Source organism: Pollachius pollachius, assembly GCF_949987615.1.
Source record: "Pollachius pollachius genome assembly, chromosome: 16".
NCBI classification, from domain to species: domain Eukaryota; kingdom Metazoa; phylum Chordata; class Actinopteri; order Gadiformes; family Gadidae; genus Pollachius; species Pollachius pollachius.
In genome coordinates, this window is record NC_136949.1 from 8,468,639 (window position 1) to 8,491,618 (window position 22,980).

At 45.8% G+C, this 22,980-nt stretch overlaps 1 protein-coding gene across 2 annotated transcripts in view; it reads left to right on the forward strand.

Annotated features, from left to right (window-relative positions):
* Nucleotides 1–12,355, forward strand: part of tmem200a (transmembrane protein 200A) — a 15,276-nt gene extending 2,921 nt beyond the window's left edge. Inside the window, exons 2-5 of one of the 2 annotated variants that reach the window (XM_079753380.1) lie at nucleotides 5,649–5,789; nucleotides 6,161–6,453; nucleotides 7,032–7,195; nucleotides 9,475–12,355. In XM_079753380.1, coding sequence (XP_079609506.1) covers nucleotides 5,659–5,789; nucleotides 6,161–6,453; nucleotides 7,032–7,195; nucleotides 9,475–10,632 — 1,746 coding nt within the window. In that variant the 5' untranslated portion in view covers nucleotides 5,649–5,658 and the 3' untranslated portion in view covers nucleotides 10,633–12,355. The remainder of the gene's footprint in view (nucleotides 1–5,648; nucleotides 5,790–6,160; nucleotides 6,454–7,031; nucleotides 7,196–9,474) is intronic. The other variant, XM_079753379.1, reaches the window with a different exon arrangement.
* The last annotated feature ends 10,625 nt before the right edge of the window (nucleotides 12,356–22,980 follow it).

The window sequence follows — 22,980 nt, forward strand, 5'->3', positions numbered from 1 at the left end:
CGGTCGGCGGCGGCTGCGATTCCCGAAACAAACGCTCAGGCAGGGTTGCGGTGCAGCGGTTTTATTGCGTACAGCTCACAATAGAAAGGGGAAATCATGCGTCAACTTAAGTTTCTTCCACACTGGGGCAAAAAGGGTGAGGGGTCTCCGGGTCCGGTCCGTCGGTGAGGTCGGCGTGGCCACCGCTCCCGGCTTCTCCCGCGCAGTCCGCGACTGTCTCCCACTCGGCTCCATCCCGGCACGAGCCACATGGCTGAGAGAGCCCCGAACGAGGAGGAGCAGGCTCTTTAAGCTGCTCCTCCACCCGTTCCTCAGGTGCTCTGCATCTCCTTAATGGGCAACCGCCGGGTTGCCACAATACACATTATGTTAAGTTTAATATACATGATCATTTCGATACATTAAGACATCATTCCTGACACTGTTCCTGTGTCATAATGTAAAATATTGAAACCTCTCAAGTTTAAATCAAAACAAATGTACAGAGATGTGTGTATTGGGTGCTGGGGCTGTTTGTTGTGTACTGGCGTACTCACTGTATCCACAAGCAAACACACAGAAAGAGCCAACCTAACAGAACTGATGTTTGTTTTAGTCATCAACTTTCTTATTTCTCATTCCTTATCTCCACACCTTCCTCCTCTGTCGTTACCTTCCTCTTCCCTCCTTCAACTCCACCCCCCTCCTCCTCACTCACTCACTTGATTGCATACTCCCTCTCTCTCTCTCTCTCTCTCCAACTCCACTTCAGTGATTCATTCTGATGATTATAATCACATATACCATTAGAAACAGCCCCCTTCCTGCCTCCCTCCCTCCCTCCCTCATCCATGTGAGCAATACCATCCTACTGATTTGTCTGATATTTCCTTCAGTCACAGAACGCTTTCCAATCATCACAAGAGTCCTCCACCAGCGACACACTTGGAAGTAACACAACTATCCAGATCCGCTGTGCAAATTGTGCGCATTTCCTCATGGTGATTACATCTGTTGGTTGCCACGGAAACCTGTCACCAAGTGGGAGCGCGGTGACAGGTTTCCATAGGGTTGCTATAAGGACCATGTATCACACATCATGTGACCCATATGTATCTTGGTTCCTTGTCATTAACATAATTATCTTGGGGGTAAAAGCCAGACCTGGTGACGTGTGTTGCTCTGGAGAGTCATGTTATATTCTTTGAGCGCACAATGTCAAGGAGAGAGCAAACATGAGTGCATGGGAGATGTTAAGACTGAATATTTTATGTTTTAAGAGCATGCTTTGACATAGCATATTGGCATATCTTATATTCAATCTTCTATCTTGAGTGTGTGTGTGTGTGTTTGTGTGTGTGTGAAGTGTGCATGCAAGCATGCGTGTGTGAATATTTGTGTGCGTGCATTTGTGTTTATTGTTTGTGTTTGTGTGTGCATGCTATGTGTTTTACAGTGTGCGACTGGGTTGGTGCTGTATGATTTTGTTAGATTTCCTGGTGAACTCGCATGCTGATCATGAGTAAGAGTAGAGGAGCAACCAGCGCTTCTTCAGGAGGACCCAACCACAGAGCAACACACCTCTGGCTGCCAAACGCCTAATGAAGGGACACATGTTGGTTGGGATTCACCTCTCTCTCTCTCTCTATATATATATACAGTATATATATAGGGATGGGTTATATATATACGTGTATACGTATACTATTGTTCCCTCTCTATCAAACTCTGCCTACTCACTTTATCTCCCTCACTCTCTCTCTCTCTCTCTCTCTCTCTCTCTCTCTCTCTCTCTTCCTATCTCCATATCTCTCTCTCTCTCTCTCTCTCTCTCTTTTTTTCTCTCTGCCCTGTGTCTGTCTAGCTTTATTTCTTTATTTTACTGACCAATAATTGGTTGGTTGGTTGCTTTCGTGATTATATGTGCAATTGCAACCAACCAGCCAATTATTGGTTACAATTATACAAGCTGTGTTGAATTGTGTGGTAATGAGTTTCCCACTGCGCCTGTTAGAGTATGGGGGAGAAATGCTGGTTAAATATAACTACTCATATTTCTAATCATATGCATCAATCATCAATCAATTAATAGTGTTGAAAATTATATTTTAGTGAACCTGCGAAGAAGCGCATTGACCTCTAGTCGACCTGTTATGAGTAAATAAATATGTTGTATAATATTAAAACAGGAGCCATGTTTCCTTTAATTAAAGGCAACCAAATGAGGAGAGGGTTTGTTTAGGGAAGGTTTTTACACACAGTGGCAAAGTGGTGCTTCAACACAGCTTTAACAATTAAACTAAACAGAGTACACAAAGGGGACAATGGCAGAGAGAGAAAGAGAGAGAGAGAGAGAGAACACAAACCATACCTTCTTTGCATCCAACACAGAAACGCACACATAAACGGATTAATGCTTGCAATAAAATGCATGGATCAACACTAGCATTATCACACACACACACGCACACACACATAAAAACAAACAATACCTCCATTATGCCATTTTAATTCAGAACAGACGCTTACATAACAATGGATTTGGGATCTATGTGTCGAGTTATGTCGAGTTATTTTTATTTTTATAGCGTTCAATCACAGTTAGAGTCTCACAGGGCTTTACACGTCATATAATTATGATACAACTCTCTAACGGCAGCCTCCAAAAATAGCAAGAAAAAGTCTTGATTATCGAGGAAGAAACCTTGAGAAATCCTTGGAGCCAAATGAGAGTGTATAGAGATGAGGTTTATATTGTATCGTAAATCGTTATATCGTTCCCATGACTTCATAAAAAATGAAGTACCTCGGACAACAACAACACTTTGAAAGGAAACAAAACCCCACTTCCCCACATCAACTCAATAGACATGACGAAACAATTTAGTTCTACAAAAGAAAATATATTTTCTACATTTCTAGAATGAAACGCTGCAGTAGCAATACAACTGAAAACTAAATCCCCACACAATAACAGTGTCAGGAAATGTTACCGCACAATAGCATTCTTACGGAAGACAGCTGCAGCTGGTAATAATATAAACTGTGTGTGTGTGTGTGTGTGTGTGTGTGTATGTGTGTGTGTGTGTGTGTTTGTGAGTGTGTGTGTGTGTGTGTGTGTGTGTGTGTGTGTGTGTGTGTAACTTTTGTAACAAGTTTAAAAGCACCTACACAAACAACATTTACAAACTACAATTAGTGTTAATGTCTATTGAAACGTTAACGATTGTAAACCCTCTCTCATAAATCCAGCCCATAATAGGAACGGCTCCCACCACCACTTATCCTTTGATCGGGCCAAAAAACATAAACAATTTCACCATGGCCGATAATGATAATAGCCCCCATTTCCCTCGCCAAGCACTGATAATCCCGCAGCAGTTAACTTCTGAAATGCCAGAATCTCCGCACATTCATTTTCTAGATTGCATTGCTCCATATTTACTGCTGCTGCAGAGCCAAGCCAGCACAGTCATTCCAGAGCTGGATACATTGGCAAAGATCCACCTGCAACGTGCCAGTCCAAATCCTCCATCTGATTATTCCATTATTCAAGACATCTGTCCCCCCTTAACAAACGCTGAGGCTGAATTAGCAAATATTGAAGAGATCCCTGCTAAATCCCCTAACACCAATGTCATCCAAACCCCAGATTATCGCCCATATAAACCAAAAGAAGGTTTTGAGGAACAGGAGTGGGTTCTCATTAGTGAAATAACATCTCTATTAATAGGTAGCAAAACAGTTGGCAAGACACAATCATCTGTGTACAACTCTGCTCAACGTTCTCAATAATAGCCGGAAGGGAAAGATGAATCATAAAGACAATTATGATCTCGCTGTGGACTATGGACAAAAACTTAAATAAGTGCATTTACAGAATCATATAACTGCATTCTGTGCGACACGAATCAGCCCTTTTTCTCTTTTTTGCCGAGTCACTTTTTATGTCACACTCACAGATGCATAAACAAAGACACACACACACACACACACACACACACACACACACACACACACACATACACACACACACACACGCATACACCCAGGCACATACACCGAATACTGAGAGTTGCTTTGGTGGAAGATGCAGGGACATGATGCCTGTGGGTTTTCAGGAGACACGGCTGTCTGTGAAATGTCACTCCTTTTAAATGAAACATTCGGAGGAGTGAATCCCTGGAGGGATTGGCCAGGGGTTTCAATATTCCCCATGGAGGTGTAGCCAATCACAGAGGCTAGGTATCACTGCGCCAGGCGAGCTGGTGTTCAAACTCACAGTGTGTGGGTGCGTGTGTGCGCGCGTGTGGGTGGGTTAATGCGAGACATTCACTGAAAAGCTCTTTGACTGTCGACAGTGCCCAGACAAGCACTATAGAAACGCAGTCTGGTCACCATTTGTATGGGGATGGTTGCCAATGATGTATTTCTGTCCATGTGTGTGAGTGTTTTTATGTTCGTGTGTGTGTGTGTGTGGGTTGTGCATGTGTGTGTGTGTGTGTCAGCAGCCACGGCCATCTGTGAGTCTCCTGTAGAAAATACTTTAGGGCAGGTGGTTGGAGGATGGTGGAGGCAGAATGACCTGTTCTAGATTAACAGGGAGACACTTCATTGTCATATTACAAAGCCACTATAAGACTTCACATAGCAGCCTTGGAATGTTATTTATTGTGTTGGTAGCAAGGTATTTGTTATTAAGCGGAGGCAGAACTGCCACAGCGTCCCTCATGATAGACGTGGCGACAAAACGTTTACCTTGGTTTTGATTGAGGTTTTGACCCCTCTCAAAATGGCAGGGTATCGCCAACAAAGAATCTCATGATGCACTGGGATGTACGAGCCTTATACATTCTTCGGGTTTGGGTACGATCTCAGTGGTTAGTTCATCTTCATATTATGTATTTTGTGCGGATCCTGGTTGACAATTATATTTCATCCAACTGTTATTAAGGAGTGCATGTTCATGATGTTTGGCCATAATCCAGTGTAAAGCGGCTGCCAAATTCCTGCCCTCAATATGCCACATATGGATTGTATTTGCTGCTTGCAAAAATGGTGACACTTCCGTATGCGCAAGAATTACACCCTCATAACAGCCTTGCATCAACCAATGAGTGACACTATGAATGCTACAGACATATTTGATGCAGTCCACGATGTGTGTTAGTGTGTGTGTATGTGTGTATGTGTATGTGACTGTGTGGGCAAATAAGTACATGTGGGCGCATACCTTATGCAAATCTCATGCAGTGACCCGCATGCATTGTTTATCAGTGACATGCCATCGCACAATGTGCGCACAATGTGTCTACAGAATGAGTGACATGCAGAAAGCCTGGTAATCCTGGAGCTCAGCTGTCTCTGCTCAACAGGCTGAGTGGCAGAGAGGCCCCGTGCCATCCCTGTGGCCTGCCTGGGCCCCATTCATCGTCATGACGGCGGCGCCAAAACAATTTGTGCTTCAGTTACATTGACTCAAGTGGGCTCCACACACGCTTTCCAGGTTCACAGATCACAGGTGGTAAACAGCGGTTAGCAGCTACAGTCGCTAAGGGTTTGTGTGTGTGGGTGTATATGTGTGTGTGTCTGTGTGCGTGTGTGTGTGTGTGTGTGTGTGTGTGTGTGTGTGTGTGTGTGTGTGTGTGTGTGTGTGTGTGTGTGACTAGCAGGTCCAGTATGACTGCAGCAGCAGGAGTGCTAACAGGCTTGGCTAAGCTAAAGCGCCAAGACTCCAGCCGATCTCAGCACCGCTCCCTACAGGCCCTGAACTCTTGCCCGGGAAACCCCACGCCAGAACCGGCCCCCAGGTACACTCCTCACTACGATGTGATGCTATTTCCATACTAACTATACAGATTACTACTATATTACTATGTAACAGCATTGAAAGCCTTTGCCAAAATGACAACATAACTTTTTTCACTATTTTCTGTAAAAGTAAACACCTTTAGCAGCTACATCGTGAAACAAGCAAAAGCTTGGTGTTACACTGGCACAGATGAAGCAGCTATACATGTGTGCTTAAAGGTGACATATTATATCACCAGATTTTCAAAACGGCTTGTTACGGCTAATCACACTCACACCAGGTGGTATAATATGTCACCTTAAAATGAGCGGTGAGTGAAGTGAAGTAAGGCATTGATTGTTCACCGTTTCACTTTTTGCTGACTCTCAGGAAGAGGAAGCGGCGGTCAGACATCGTGGTCGTGCGTGGGAGGCTCCGCCTCTACTCCGCCTCCGGGTTCTTTCTGCTACTGGGATTGGTCATCCTGGCCATGGGCATCGGCATGGCGACGCTGGGCTACTGGCCGCACAGCGCTAACACGCAGGGGTTCAAAAGCAAGCCAGCCGAGGCCGGGGGCGGGACTAGCAAATCGTCTCCTGGAGACCAACAACAAACAGAGGCAGGAGACAAGATGGCCGCCGCGGGAGCAGTGAGCGGGGGCAAGATGGCGGTGGTGTTAGACGGTGAGCAGGGAGATAAGACTAACAGTGGAGCCCAAGGGGATGGAAGACCAGCTGCTGATTCAAGCCAAGAGGGGGTGTTGAGGCACGATGTCCTTCTATTGTGCTTAAAAATAGATGGGACACTTAAAATATAATGATGAGTATGGTCCGTCAAATAGAGCTACTGATGTTTTTATGTGGGCAAAACTTTAAATCCTCACCTTTTTATAGCAATATGAAATCTCTCGGCTGATCACAATAATCAAAAGCTGTTATAGACCTCACCAACAACGGCGTTTGGATAAAAATATAATTAAATATAAACGCAGCATATAAATACAGCTTGATGGGATGAGAAGCTTGTTTTCAACGTTATCAAACCCGATATCACACATCGGTGTCCGATAGAACCCGATTGTCTTTCTCACCGCCGTGCCCCATGACCGGTCCGCCTGTCGTCACCATGGCGACGTGGATACGCCACAGACGACTTATTGACCCCCGAGACAGCGAGGGGAAGCTCGAGGGGGCCCCCGCACTGAGTGAGACGGAGACCAACGGTTTACCCCCCCCCCCCCCCACTGCGCTCCTCCCTGTAGGTCAGACGTCCGGGCCGGCAGGGGGGCTCCTGACCCGCTTCCTGGACCAGCACCGCCACTCGGAGAGGATGAAGATGTTCGGGCCCTTCACCATGGGGATCGGCATCTTCATCTTCATCTGCGCCAACGCCATCCTGCACGAGAACCGGGACCGGGAGACCAAAGTAAGGGACACGCGCACGGCCGTGCATGTGTGTGCATGCTTAAGCACGTGCACACACATACACGTGCACACTTGCACACTTAAGCAAATACACAAACGCACACACACACATTCACCATTAAGCACACACTTGCTTGATCACACACATACACTAACACACATGCAGACGCACATAAACATGCACGCTTAAGCACACACACACACACACACAGGCATGAACACATGCCTAAGCATAGAGCCTAGAATGAAAAGGTCACACATAGTCCTGTCTGAAGGACATCTGGTAACTAGACGATTAATCGGATATCCAAAGCTCCTTTCCCACTGGACAAAAAAGAAACACTAACACCCGCTCACATCTGGCTTTTGTCTTTAGTGGGGAAGGTTACAATTGGCATTCACTCCCAGGGCAAATTGCTCTGCTGTAGACGCAGGTCTTTATCGGCTCCAGCTCTGCACTGATGGGAACATGACACCCAGGTGGAAATGCGTCTTTCTGCCCATTTTCTGGATGCTTTGATGCGAGTTGAGTTACTGGAAGGTGGCGCATGATTAGAGCAACATGCAACGTCGATTTTGTTCTTCGTAGTTTCTTCCGAGTTTCCTCCGAGTTTGAAAGAGAAACTGAATAAGTTACGGATAAAAAGAGGAATCCCATTTAACATGTTCACAGGCCTCCAAACCGCTTTCTGCTGTTACCTAACCCTCTTTTTTGGTGCGTTGGGAGACATTGAAGGTGACTCACCAGAAAGAAAACTGAAAAGCATATTCATCTACTTGCAAGGAGACGCCTCCTTTATTCAGGTTTCACTCAGTTTCAAAAGATTTGCATATATTCCCTTATTCTTGCTAATTATTTTGGGTAGAAAACTCAAGGGCACACTCAGCCCCCATTATTGTCAACTCTTTCCTCTTCTCTTCTTCTGATCACTTCCTCTCTCTATATATCTCTCTCTGTGTTCCTCTCTCTGTCTCTTTCCTTCTCTCAATCCTCTCTATCTTCCCCCCTTCTCATGTCTCCCCAGCCCTTGCTCTGTCTCCCTCTATCTCTGTCTCTATCTACCTCCCTCTCTCTCTTTTCTCATCTCTCTCCTTCTGTCTCTCTCTCTTTCTTCGCCTTTTCTTATCTCTCTCACTCTGAGCCCCTGTCCCTCTTACTCACGCTCTATATTGGTCCGAGTTCTGTTATCTTCTCCGTGCCGTAATCATTTTGAAGGGTATCTAATCTACCGTGCTAGATATACATAAACACCCTCCCAACTCTGTCCCCATGATCTCTTTCATCGTCCCTCCCCCCTCTCCCCCTCTCTCCCTCCCTCCCTCCCCCCACACCCTGTCATCGGCCCCCCTGTCTCTCTTATCTCAACAGCGTTATAATCATGTAAAATGCTTTCAAAGCTGCCGTTGTAGATATTGCATGCATGTATTCATGCCTACATGCACACACACGCACGCAAGAGCAGGCACACTGACACGCAAACACAACCACACACACACAAACAGCTCAAGGCAACAAAAACAAAGTGTAAGTGTGGATTTATTTTGGATTCTTATGCCTTTGCACATATCCACTTTAGAATTTAACACACCTTAATGAACTCAAATGGTTCCTAGGAAGTAATTATTCCAACTGTGGCACACAAAGCGTATAAGTGATATTATGAGGCCCCATGAAATGAAAATTTACTCACCTTCTTAGCTAATTTCATGCACCTGTTCGAAAAAGTATGACAAATAAGAACGAGATCTATCTATTATATCTCAATGTTTCAAATGTTCCTCTAGTGCACAACTCACTGTACTTGTGAGCTCATTATACAACCGATTTAGCATTCTCACTGTATCCAGATTCCTCATCTGTTTACAAGACAGGCCCAACGTGCTTACAACCGTATGCTGTTTGAGACTGCACCACATCACCGTTTTAAAATATAATCATACACCTGTGTGTATGTGTGTCAATTTTGTATTAATGCGAAGCTAATCTCAAAGTATACTAGCCGACGTTGCCTGGTAACCATATTGCAGTCTTAAGGAACTATATTGCTTGGCTGAAGGAAGATGATTTGTTTTCAATAATGTATTGCATTTAAGTTGCCGTGTGTTTATAAGTGAAATCTTCCTAACCCTAGGTCAGTTTATAGTAGCCGTTTTACTAAATGTTTTATATGCACCTAAAACCTTAGCTGGCTCTAAAATGCGTGCAAACCACGGCGTCTCGTGGCTTTATCGCTTGAGTCACCAACCACACGTACCTCCCCCCCCCCCACTCTGCTCCAGGTGATCCACATGAGGGACATGTACTCCACCGTCATCGACATCCACCGGCTCCGGCAGCGCGAGATCAAGCACCAGCACCACAACGGCTCCTTCTCCGCGGAGCACGGGGGCCCCGAGCTCCGGGGACAGGGGCCCGACGCCTCGGGGGCCGCCCGCCTGGCCAGCCACGCCCTGCTGGCCTTCTCCTCCCGTGCCGGCATGGGCTCCCTGGGAGGAGGAGGAGGAGGAGGAGGAGCGGGGTCCACGGAGGAGGAGGAGGTGCTGCTGGGCGGAGGGGAGGAGCACTCCAGGGTGGACTTTGGGCTGGGCGGGCTCCTGGCGCCGTTCTACAAGGACCGGCCCCCGGGCCGCGCCGACCCGTCCCGCCGGCAGTGGTCGGTGGGCCGGGAGGCGGCGGAGGGCGGGGGGGACCACCGCACGCGCTCCATCGTCTCCTCCTCGCTCTCCGCCTTCACGCTGCCCGTCATCAAGCTCAACAACTGCGTCATCGACCAGCCGGACATGGAGGCCATCACGGAGGAGGAGCGAGGAGCAGGGGGAGGCGGGGGGGGGAGGCAGAGCGAGCGCCTGCGACCCCTGGCCTCCATGGAGTCCCTGGTGGTTCCCGAGGCGACGCTGGCCAAGGCCTCCAAGCTGCCGGGGCTCCACCGTAGCAACTCGGCGTCCGTGACCTCCCAGTGCTCCTTCTCCTCGTCCTCGTCGCTCTCCCCGGCGCCTTCGTCCACCTCGGGCTGCTGGCTCTCCCCCGGCGCGGCGCGGAGCGACTTCGGCTCCAACAACTCTCTGCACATGCTCAGTAGCCACTCCAAGTCCCTGGACCTGGAGCGCGGGCAGAGCATGCTCAGCGTGCGGCCCGAGCAGCGGAAGCACCCCAGCTGGCCCCGCCTGGACCGTAGCAACAGCGGCCGCGGCGCCGGCTCTAACGTTAGCCGCAGCGGCAGCACCAAGGGCTACGCGCGGCTGGAGGACCGCGAGGAGCCGACCGGTTCGGACCGGCTGCTGGACGCCGACGGCCACGCCGCCGCCGCCGCCAGGCGGGACTACAGCAAGCGCGAGAAGCTGCTCATGATATCCCGATCGCACAACAATCTGAGCTTCGAGCGCGACGACGCTAACAGCAGCGCGCTGAAGCGTGGGAGCTCAGAGACCCGCTTCTGAGAGACTAAACGAAAACGGATTGTAGTTTTTGTTTGTCTGCGCCTCACGGCCTTGGATATGTTAACGGTATCGATAGGCTAAGCTGAGAGAAGGATGAGCAGCGTTATAGTTTGTTAGGGTGAAGCGCTCTGAGGACATGTCGTTAAGTTGGAGGCAACAGGCACCAAGAGGAGAGAGTTTGCCGTTTAGGGACATTGGCCTGAATTTCTCCTGCTTAAACTATACATGTCCATTGGAAGGACGTTGACTCTCTCTGCGCATGCACAGGATGCTACAAGGCCAGGCTACACCCAAGTATCAAAGCGAGCAAGCAATGCAATGCAGGTATCAGTCAGTGTTAAGCTTTTCCTGAATGTACCACTCTTGTAGGAAGAAGGTACCAATGATAGAATACGATGGGGTTATTTTGTTACTACAGATAGATGTTCTCAACAAGGTATTTTGAAGTTGATCTTCGTAAATAATAACAACAAGAATCCTAGCTGCTGTTTCCCCTCTCCACATCCAAGACATTGGCCGTAATGCCGTTTGTGGCTCCATGCTGAAGAAAGCATGGTCTCTCAAGAGACTGACTATGATGCCATGGTATTGAAGATTTGTGTTTTCATATGTTTTACATTTTAATTTGAAATAGATAGCTGAGAGAGTGAGTGAGAGCTTTGATGTACGATGGCATTTTGTAGTTTCACTAAATAAGGACCCACATTTATTTCCCCTCTTGGAGTGTGAACTCCTTTGCCAGATTTTACAGTCAATTTGCGATGTTGTAAAAAATTCAACATTTTCCTGGAGAATAAATATTGTATCCCTGCCAGCACTGTCTTTCATCATAGAAAGCAGTTTGGAAAACGAGTTAAACAGCATGTGACGAAAGGCAGTGAAAAAGGTATTGATTTATTAAAACAGAAAAACATCACACCTACCAGTCGGTTGAACCAGTTCAAGCTGGTCTCTAGGGCTGCTAAAGAGGGTTGTAGCACCGTAGTGCTAGTCAGCATTAGCTCTCCTTCATTTGATGTACATTGTGGGGTGATATTTGGAACTGTAAACTGAGTTGATGAGTCATTCTAGTGCTGTACATTATAACACAGCAGAAACAAAATGGAGGAACAGTCGCTCAATGGCACACAGTTCTAAAAGGTTGATGGTTAGTTCCCAGTGACAGACGATCTGCTCTGTACAGGCGATGAAAGAAAAATACCCTATATATACTCGGTCAGTAAGCATTTTAAACTGGTAGGCTTTATGAAAAAGACTAATTGTTATTGGTTAGCCGTATAGCCCATGCGAAAATAAATGGGAGACAACAGAAAATGTGTAAGTTATGGTCTGTGTTATGACAGAAATGTTGCAATCCCTCAAAAATAAATATTGTCGGTTTGGCAACATTAATCGACAACTCAACTAATTAGAAGTTTTATCGACATCTAATTAAGTGTGTAATTGAGATTACCTTTATTCAAACCCATCAAACAGTTTATTAGTAGGCCTACCAGCAGGTAGACTAACACTATTGTTACCAGGGACCTAAAACACATCTGTACATCTTTAAACAATTTCTGGAGAGATACGTTATGTCGAGAGCAGCACTTACTTTGTTTTAAAAAGTAGCACAATCTGTTTTATGTTCAAAATGATGCTTCAGAGGCGTTCAATCTGACATTTTGACGTGATGTTCTGTAGAGCTTCATTCTTTGTTTCATAAAGAGATGAGCTATTTATATGTCTGAGTCAACAAATGTCAACATCTCCTCCTCCCTTAGAATAAATGGAATAATTTTCACACTAAATGTTCTTGTTAAATCTTTTGCAAAAATATGTATGATATATTATGTGTGTTGTGGAACAAATGGACTGTATGTAGTATGCCACACAGTACATCCCACAATCTCTAATACAAAGACAAACCATACTCATAAATACATACTTTATAAACCCATTTTTCTACTGCCGCTATCAAATACTTTTAAATGAATGGTAGTACACACACACACACACACACACACACACACACACACAAACAAACACTTTCCCTCGTTCTTTTTTGCTCCAAAGGGGAATTGACATCACTGAAAGCTCTCGTTAACTCATAGTGACACTCTGGTCGTCAGCATCCCTCCAATCCCATTAAACTCAACCTTAACTCCGACCGACCAACAGAGGCGTCATCCCAGGACAAACACAGATGTCGCTCTAATGAAGACTAATGAACACTCATCTTGTGGTCTGCTAGCCGTGCCCTGGCACATACAAAGAGCAGAGCCATAATTAGGTTGATGAGTGCAACACCTGTGCTTCTCCTCTGGACCATGAAGTCTCTGGGAAACGGGTCTATTTAAAGGTTCAGAGGGATATACAGGTATATATGGAAGAAGATCACAGCTATCCGTTGAATCAATCGCTGAATCAATTATTCCCTATTCAGAAGAGACTCTTAGCCAAAGTGACCTCTAGTGAATACAGATAGTATTTTATTCATGAACAGGTATCAAAGAGGCCTTCAGGTGGTCTGTTGCCGTGAGGTTTGACCCCAGAACCATCCTACTGGGAGTCAATAACCGCCCACCTGTCTAGTCTTAACATTTAAGGTTGAAGGTTTGGTCGCACAACGGAATGAACCGCAACTCTAACCGCTAGCTGTGTGTACTCTTGAGCTCGCCGGCTTTAAGTTATTCCTTCCTGATTAGTTCTACCGCTGCCTCCTCCTCCGTCTCAGGCAGCTTTTATCTCCGCATGTCGCGCTCCCCTGTATGAGATAATAAGCAGAGGTTGGGATGAGTCATCCACCAAGGTACTGCACACAAACACACACACGCGCGCGCGCACACACACACACGTATGCACATGCACTAAAAGTACACGTACTCACACATGCACGTAGAGACACGCACACACATGCACGCCTGTACGTGAACACAAACACAAATGCAAGGACAGCACACACTGCCCCACACAAACACCCGAACATAAAGCATAGGCTTTTAAGACTGCTTCCACGAGGAAGCTCGCAGCCATACATGTACAGGAAACACGCAGACACCCAGGGTGGGAAGTGACACCGCAGGAAGGAAAGCGGGTCTTTAGCGGAAGACGGATGGTTCTGCTCACTGTCCGGGAGGAACTGGGGGGGAACATAACGTGCTCCACTCCCCTGTGATTCACTGTTTTCTTGTCATGTCAATATTATCGTTCCGAACAGGCCACAGAAGTCCCACTATGTTACAGCAGAGCTCCTCGGTGGAGAAGGAACAGAGCCCAGAGAACAAACAAACTAACTAACAGAAACTAACAGAACTGCTCCTCGTCTCCCGATTCGAGACAGAGATATTCCATTGAAGAAAAGCGGATTTGCAGGTAGAGGAGGATTTCAGAATGGCATTTTATTAAAATCCACTTATTAAAATCGTTTTGATAAGGGGATTTCCACAGTGGCCGGTATACATGGTGTTCATTTGAAACTTTGCAGACTTTTTGCAGTTTGATACTGCTGGCCAAGATTGTTTGAGCGGTTGTCTCGACAACCAATCACACGATTACAGATCCCCGCCTCCATCAGGTTCTTTGGTCGAAACAAATACGACGTTTAGAAGAATAAATGCCCTTCTCGCCCAGAATAGGCTGTCTCATCTTTGGAGCTATGATTAACGAAATGATGACGCTGCTCGAGATGCATCCTCCTCATCCTAATCATCCTCTGTTGATGTTTCTAAGCAAAATAAAGGTCAAAACACAAGATTGTTCAAACAAAGTGTTTACGTGGACACATCTGGTTAGCTGAAAAAGAAAAACTAAACTGGCCTTTTCAACCCAACAAAGAGTATTCTGGTTTGAAATGACTAGATGACATAAATCAACCCTCTTCTCTTGGAAAGTTCTGCCCTTCAGAAGGTCAGCAGTCCTCCTTCTTCCCTGGTGAGACTGCTGGGATCCGGTCCCGTTTCCAAGGTCCCTGAACCCACATGTTGGTTGCTAAGCATTTCAGAAAGTTTCTGTGGCGACAGAGGGAGAGGGAGAAGGCTAAATGACTCAAAGCAAATAAATAAATCGTCTCCTCGTGGGACATCATGAGCGTCATCGTAATACGCTTTATCGTCATCATCATCATTCATGGACCATCATTATTAACACTTTGTAAATAAATTGTTATATTATTAACATCATAATTATCCAACCCCTTTAAGATCATCATCATCATCATCATCATCATCATCATCATCATCATCATCATCAAGAGAGGAATTAACTCAAATGCCAAATGTCTACAAATTTGTTTTGTAGACCTTGGGACAACAAAAACAGCCAGGGTCGCAGCCAAATCGTTTTTCTCTCCTCCTCCGGTTCCAGAGGAACAGACTTCCCATGCCCCTGAAGACACCTCCCTTCTGCTGATGGCTCCAACATAACACCAGGCAACACCACGCGCCGCGCTGTTTGCATGTCTCCCCCGCAATGTGTGTTTAATGTGCAGACAGGGCCAGGGACAGCGATCTGGAACGCAGAGGGTAACAGAACGGCCAGACACGGAGTTCAGTGTTGCCTCGTGCTGCCAGTGTTGCCAGATTTGGAGGGAAATCTGGCCCAATCTGGCACCAATGACAGGGTTCCAGCGTGAGTGCTGCTAAAGGGCTTTTTATGGTTCCACGTTTCCGCAACGCAAGGGGGTTACGGACCCCTTACTTCCTTGCGTACCCTCCTTGCGTCCACCGCACGGGCCGGACGTGCGTCTCCCAAAAATCGTAACCTTCCGTCGAGGCGACACAGCAGCAAGGGCTGTGATCTGTCCGCTGACTAAAAGCCGACGCAGAACCATAAACGTTCACGACTGCGTTGAAGCGTCTGCGTGGTCATTGCGTTGAGGGAACGTGGGACCATAAAAAGGCCCTCAGTTATGGTTCCACGTCGATGCGACACAATGACTACGCAGACGCTTAGACGCAGTAGTGAACCTGTTTTGGTTCTGCGTCGGGTTTTGGTGAGAAGAACAATTACAGCCCTTGCTGCTGCGTCGCCTCTACGGAGGGTTCCATTTTTTGGGAGGCCCACGTCCGGCCCTTGTGGTGGACGCAAGGAGGGTCCGCAAGGACGTAACAGGTCCGTAAACCCCCTTGTGTTGCATCAACGTGGAACCATATAAGGCTTTGTGCCTAACGCGCTGCTTTAGCACGTGTAACGCATCTACGCGCCTAAACCGCCTAAAATGGTTCCCTATGCAAAAATGCAGATTTTCAACGCCTCTAACGCGCGTAACGCTTTCAGTGTGGCCGTACCGTTACACCGTTCTTCTCTCAGTGGGATGCAACAGGATGAGGTGTTTACTGTATCTCAGCGGTATTGTGTTGTATGGAAACAGATGCGTTTCAAATGTACCGGGTTCCATCCGCAATGTTTGTGGCTTAACGTGTAGGCGTCCACAGCTGCCAGCTACTTAATGAAGCTTATCAGCGGGATAAGTCTCTTTTGATTGAAGCGTCGGTTGAATAGTATTGCCAGAGCATTAGCATATAAAATTTCTCCTGTCTTTGTGGCGTTGATGTTGTGAAGGGGATTTGAAGATGTAGTACAGGCCCGGGAAATAAAGCAGGGGTTTTAGTATGGGGAAAAAGGATTTACCTCCTCAACATCCACACACACACAAACACACACACACACACGCACACACACACATACACCAAGACATCAAGCACCTGTGTATGTATGTTGAAAGTAAATCTTGAAGTACATATTTTTTCTCAAACACACACAAACACACACACACACACACTCACACACACACACACACACACACACACACACACACACACACACACACACACACACACACACACACACACACACATCTTAGCATCGCTCCCATTTGTATGTCGCAGGATCTATAGAAGAATGCCTTTGAAGTGTGAGGCACAGGTAAGCCCTGGGCTTATGTGTAGAAGCAACCAACGATCGGTCTGTCCTGAGAGATAACAGTAGGGGGTTATATGGGGATAAAGCCCTCCTCTGTCCCCCGTTCTGTATCGAGTATCCAGTGCCAGTATCCCTTCAAGTGATTCATCCTGCAGTGTGGAGGCAGAGCGCTCTGCTGTGAGTAATTGAGCATACCGTCATAAGGTACGCGTGTGAATAAACACGGGATTTAGAATATGCGCACATGTATGTGTGTGTGTGTGTGCGTGTGTGTGTGTGTGCGTGCGTGTGTGTGTGTCCTCATTGGCTTGCGTCGGATGCGCCCGTGTGACACGATTGGGACATTTCACTGCTCAGTTCATAAGCAGACTAATTGCAGCCAGGGACACAGCTGGGAGGCAAATTGAATTGTTTGCAGATTAGCCCTGAAAATAATTGGTGGAAAAATAAATTTGCAGTTGTGCTGTCTGCGGTAATTAGAGGGATCCTTTTGATGGTGACGGAGAGATCGATTTTAATAACACCCTTGAGGTTTCCCTTAATGAACTCTGGTTGGCAGCCCCCCTGAGCTAGAAGGACCCCTGCTGGCATCGGGCACTCAGGGATTCAAACTCACACCCCGGTCTCCTGGAAGTAACGGCTTTACCCCTTGTGACCTTGCGGACAACGTCCCCGACGGAATGATGAAATAAAACGAAAGAGTGATGGGTGTCATCACCAACGCAATCCTGTCAATCTCTCTGTCGCACACATGCATGCAGACAACACAAGCATAGGTTCTCTCACACACAAATACACACACCGCCGGCCTCACACACTTGTCTTGCTAATGACGGTGATGGTCTAGCTGTGCTTCTTCCTGAAGCACTTGTTCTGTTGTGCGTCCTGACACGAGGAAACAGCAGGAGTGCCAGCCTTGTTGCCATAGCAGCCAGAGAATTGTTCTGGACCCCTGCCTGAAGAGTCCACTCACACACACATGTAGACACACACACACACACAAACACACGCACACATACACAGGCACACACAGTTCTACGTCATCCAGACATTGAACTGACTAGACAGTGAGCAGCAGAATAACAGAACTACATCTGGTAGAAAACACAATTATGAGGCCTTCATGTTCTTAGGATGTAACCTCAACTCTTCATGAACTCTCTTTTAGATTGTTTTTGTAGCAAAGTGGACATGACTGGCACCCGGTCAGACAAATTATGTCAACATTTTTCTAGCTGCAATACATTTTTTACATTACGTCAGCTTACATGAGGTTAAGCACAACCACATTTTCTGACTGTGGCTCATCATAAAATATCGGAAAAGATGGCAGCCGCTGCTGGCATCGATACATGTCTCAACATGCATGTTAATGCTTGTTGAGACTCGATGTTCGGTGATCTTTGGTGAGATCCAATTCTATATACTACATACTACTATACTCATTATTTTAAAAAAGCCAACAAAATAATGTTGGCAGGCAAGTTGGCTCTCTTCATTTGATTGGATAAGACTTATGTATGTTTACTATTCAATGTTTACCGTAGTCATTTAGCTAGATGCATTTTACAAAACAACAATTATTGTGCTTGATGCATTTGATTAATGAGCAGGTAGGGGATAGGCATCGTGCTCAGGGATGCCTACAGGTAGACTGCAGACTTTGGGAATCAAACCCAGGACAGTTTGGCTATAGACTGCATCTAAAATGTCTACAAAGCATTCTGTGCGGGTGTTTGGAATCTGGAAAAGCCTGAGTCAGCCTGACCACCCTGGAACATGTTCTTGAAAAGAAAGATGATGAAATAAAACAAACTTCCACAAGTATAGTTGCTACATGTGTTTCTGTGGGGCGGTCAGAATGACATTGTTGGCTTCTATGTTACTGTTGGAACTAGCAAAGGGACATTTTCTCTTAACAAGAGGAAAAGATATTTAGAAAATGGCCATATAGCAAACACAACCACACACCCCCTCACACTCACACAAACAGGCACACCCACACACAGGCACACACACACACACACACACACACACACACACACACACACACACACACACACACACACACACACACACACACACTTCTATAATACATTAATCATACACACTTTTCCCCCTAAAATATGAATTGCAACTGTGACACACGTAGTCAATGATTTACATGCCTCTTCCCTCAATAAACTAGAGCGCATGCATGGATGAGCTATGCATTGTTTTATTTTGTGGATGTTTGTATATTTGTGGGTGTGTGAGTGTGTCTGTATGTGTGTGTTTTGTTTATGGAATAAAAGCGGTAAAAAGCCTCATTCCCGATGTGTGTATTTGTGTTTGGTTCGTGATGTATTTGGGTGTGTGTGTATGTGTGTGGGCACATGTGTGTCAGTAAACTTTAAATGGCCCCTGCCTCTATTTCCTGTCCCTGTTGTAACCATCTGCCCACTCAACCAATCGAGCGGGAGACCGACACGTCTCTCTTAACGAGCCAATTAAATTATCACTGCTGGAAGGAACCACCCCAGGGCACTGCCAATCCCCCCCCCCCCTCCCTCCTTCCCTTTTTTCCCTCCTTCACTGCTTTCTGAGTCCACTGTCATCTCTGGCAAAACTCTCTCTTATTTATTCTCTCTCTCTCTCTCTCTCTCTCTCTCTCTCTCTCTCTCTCTCTCTCTGTCTCTCTCTCTCACCAGATGTTTGTCAATGGCCGTCTCAAAGTGTGTGCTCTTCTCTCCAGGGCTCAGCCTGTATAGCCTCCCCCTCCATCCCATTCCATCACTCTAGTCCTCTGTATAATGACTGGTTTCTCTCTGGTCGCCTCCGTGTTCGTAGCTTTATTAATAACTGTATTTTCAACCAGACTTTAGAAAACGGGGGAGTATGCCAGAGAATACTTCCAACTTATACAAGTCATCATCGGTCCGCTAAAGAGATTCAGATAATCACCACAAACCACACCATCATGTTATCATGGTCACAGCCTGTTTTTTTTAATAGTTGGAATACCTGAAGCTTTGACAGCACGCGTCGCTTGCAGAAGGTTTTTCATCACACACACACACACACACACACACACACACACACACACACACACACACACACACACACACACAGAAACACCCCCCCCCCACACACACACACACACACACACACACAATTTAAGTCTGGGCAAATGTGATGAAAAGCCATACAAAAACACTTGACTTCATTTCACATACTCACACAAGCCTGTGTGCACTCACACACACACACACACACGCACACAAAAACACACACAGAAACACAAAGGCACACACACACATGCAGGCACACACACGCACACATTCTCTTGCTCTTTGAAGCTCTTTAAATGCCCAGCCTACGCGATATGTCACCTCCCATCAGTTCACTGTGACTATCGCCTGGAGGCAAAACCGCCAGTGAGGACATTTAACACAGCGAACAAGCTCTCTGACCAGCACGTGTGTGCGCACACATGCACACACACACACGCAGCCATACACATGCACACACACACACGCACACACACTCTCTTTTTAAGTGAGTGGTCGGATGAAAAGGATCTACTGACTGTTTTAAGATGATTTCCACATTCCACATTCCAACCATACATTAAAGCCAATTTTAATTCTTATTCTTCACAGCAAACATTGTGTCACCTCATAATTGTCACATTTTTGGAATTTCATATTTGCTTGAATTTTGTTTAAAATGGTCCGTAATGAAATGAGACCATCCAATCCTAGCTCAACTAACTAAACTAACTCAATATTATATCTACCAATATGCTGTTACAATAATGAAAAGCCTTCATACTGTGAGGAATTACTGTATTGGCTGAGTCCGTCGACGCTCATAATTGAAAGCGAGATTGTCTTTTAATTTGTTTGTTTTTGTTTGCATATTCCTTAAAGCACAGTTCTTGTTTCTTCATTTCCCAAACCTCATTAGACGTTTAGTTCTCTCTGACCAGAGAAAGGATTATTAAGGCTTTACCATGCATTGTGTCTTTCCAGTAACATATAAATTATGGCATAATGATTACAAGGATTTAATCTGGCATGAAGATTATATAAAACAACATTTCATAATAATAATCTTTATAATATATGTGTTGCTTTTACAATACAAAAAAAAGGGAATGGTGAAGATGCTGTAAGATTACAAGCCACGTAGCAACAAAAACACCTTCAGGCACATGTGGAGACAGATGACACATTCTTACACACACACAGACACACACATGCGCGCACACACACACACACACACACACAAACACACACACACACACTCACACACACACACACACACACACACAGACAGAGTCATACACTTATTACCATAAACATACGGCTCCATTGGGCTATATTTGTTTTTTGAGGATGTAGTGGTGACGGTGGCGATGGTGATGAAGGATAAGGTCTATCTTTGGATTACTCAGTCCTTTGGACGTCTCTCTCCCTCAAACAGTGCAGTCGCTTCCTCTATGTGGCTTCACAGGCTTGCGAGCGCCTGCAGTTATAAAGCATATCTCATCTTAGTCTGGAGACTATGAATTATACAGAGAGGGCAGCCCACCGCATAGGAGTTAAAAGCGTTGTGTTTGTTTGTGTCCGTGTGTGTGTGTGATGGTGTGTGTGTGTGTGTGTGTGAGTGTGTGTGTGTTGTGTGCAAGCAGGGAGGAGAAAGAGAGATGAAAGAGAAGCGCATAACATGGTTGGTTCTCGCCCACAATACATGAGTTTTGGAAGAGAGTAGACGGACACAGTTTAGATGTATCCAAGACTATTATATTGAATAGTGTTTGAAAACAAGTCCAAATGTGTGCATGTGTCTGTGGGTATGTGTATGTGTGTGTGTGTGTGTGTGTGTGTGTGTGTGTGTGTGTGTGTGTGTGTGTGTGTGTGTTATATGTGCTAACAGCTCACCATCCACAAGGGAAATCCAGTGACTCTACAGAAGTCTACAATCATTCACATTCACACTAAAAATGGGCAACAACAAAACGGAATGGCTTAAGTTAGGTTCTTCTCCATCTAAAGGAAACACTGATATCAATTAAAATCAAACTAATCCAGATGTAATAGGAAAACAGTGGGGACTTTTAATAATTCAATGTCGTTACCAATTCCATCTTCCGGCTGGTGCAATATTAACATGAGAAGGTATTAAATATGTAGTCCTCTATTATCTGACGAATAGCTTTGAGTTTCACAGATTTTCTGAGTGAGCATAAATGCAAAGATTAATTTTGACCACAACATCACAGAGCAGAAGCAGAGGCACAGTTACGCTGAGGAACATCCAGTCCAGTGTGTACTAACCCTACTGGAACACACACAAACACACACACACACGCACACACCCACATGCAAACATGCAAACCCAAACGACACACACACACACACACACACGTACAAATGGAAACACACACACGCAAACACACATTCAAAGACACACACACACACACAAACACACACACACACACACACACACACACCACCATTGTCCCATGTTTGTTTACTTTCGCCATCCGTGGACCACTTTCAAAATTACAGGGTTGAGCAGAGCAGATTTTTATTTCCATCAGACCATTTTTTATCACTCTCCTTATCTTGCTGTCTCCCAGTCTCTCTCTCTCTCTCTCTCTCTCTCTCTCTCTCTCTCTCTCTCTCTCTCTCTCTCTCTCTCTCTCTCTCTCTCTCTCTATCACACTCATTTTCAATCTGTTTGGCTCTTGCTATAAATATGCGAGTCACATGTGTACCTATTGAGTGTGCCCATGTGTGTGAGTGCGAGCGAGAGAGAGAGAGAGAGAGCGAGAGAGTGAGGGAGACAGGTGGCAATGCTAAAGTGCAGCTTCAATTATGAAGGAAAGGAGGAAAGCAAATTGAAGTCTAAACAAGGGAGGTAATTCAACACTTTAATAACCTATCCTAGTGGCCCCTGCTTCACCTACACCACACATTATCCTTTTTCTCTCCCTCTTTTCATTAAACTTGACTTTTTAGAGGAGCTACTGTAACTCTGCCATCTGGTCATTCGGGGAGTGAACGCGGCCGTAAAAGTCGTACTGTTGCACACAAACATAACTTATTACCTCTGGCTTATTATCGTCTCAATCCATCACCCACTGGTGTCTCCGGACAGCAGCGAGCGAGTCTGCTACCAACCAAACCATCGCCCCCGTCCAGCTGCTCCCATGAATAACAATATAGTTATTCACCCAGGCGATGATTATCTTGTACTGCTGGTGCCATTTATCATCAGCAGAGACTTGTTCATTTTATTTCTTCATCCACAAAGCTTTTTTTTTGCGTGCGAGTCTGAAGTGGCGCCCCACTCTCAGGACAAACCACATTTCACGTTGTGATTATGATTATTACTGTGTGGCGTTTTTAAATACAAGTCTCCCTCTCTCGCTGGCTCAGCAGGCCCATCCGTCAGGGC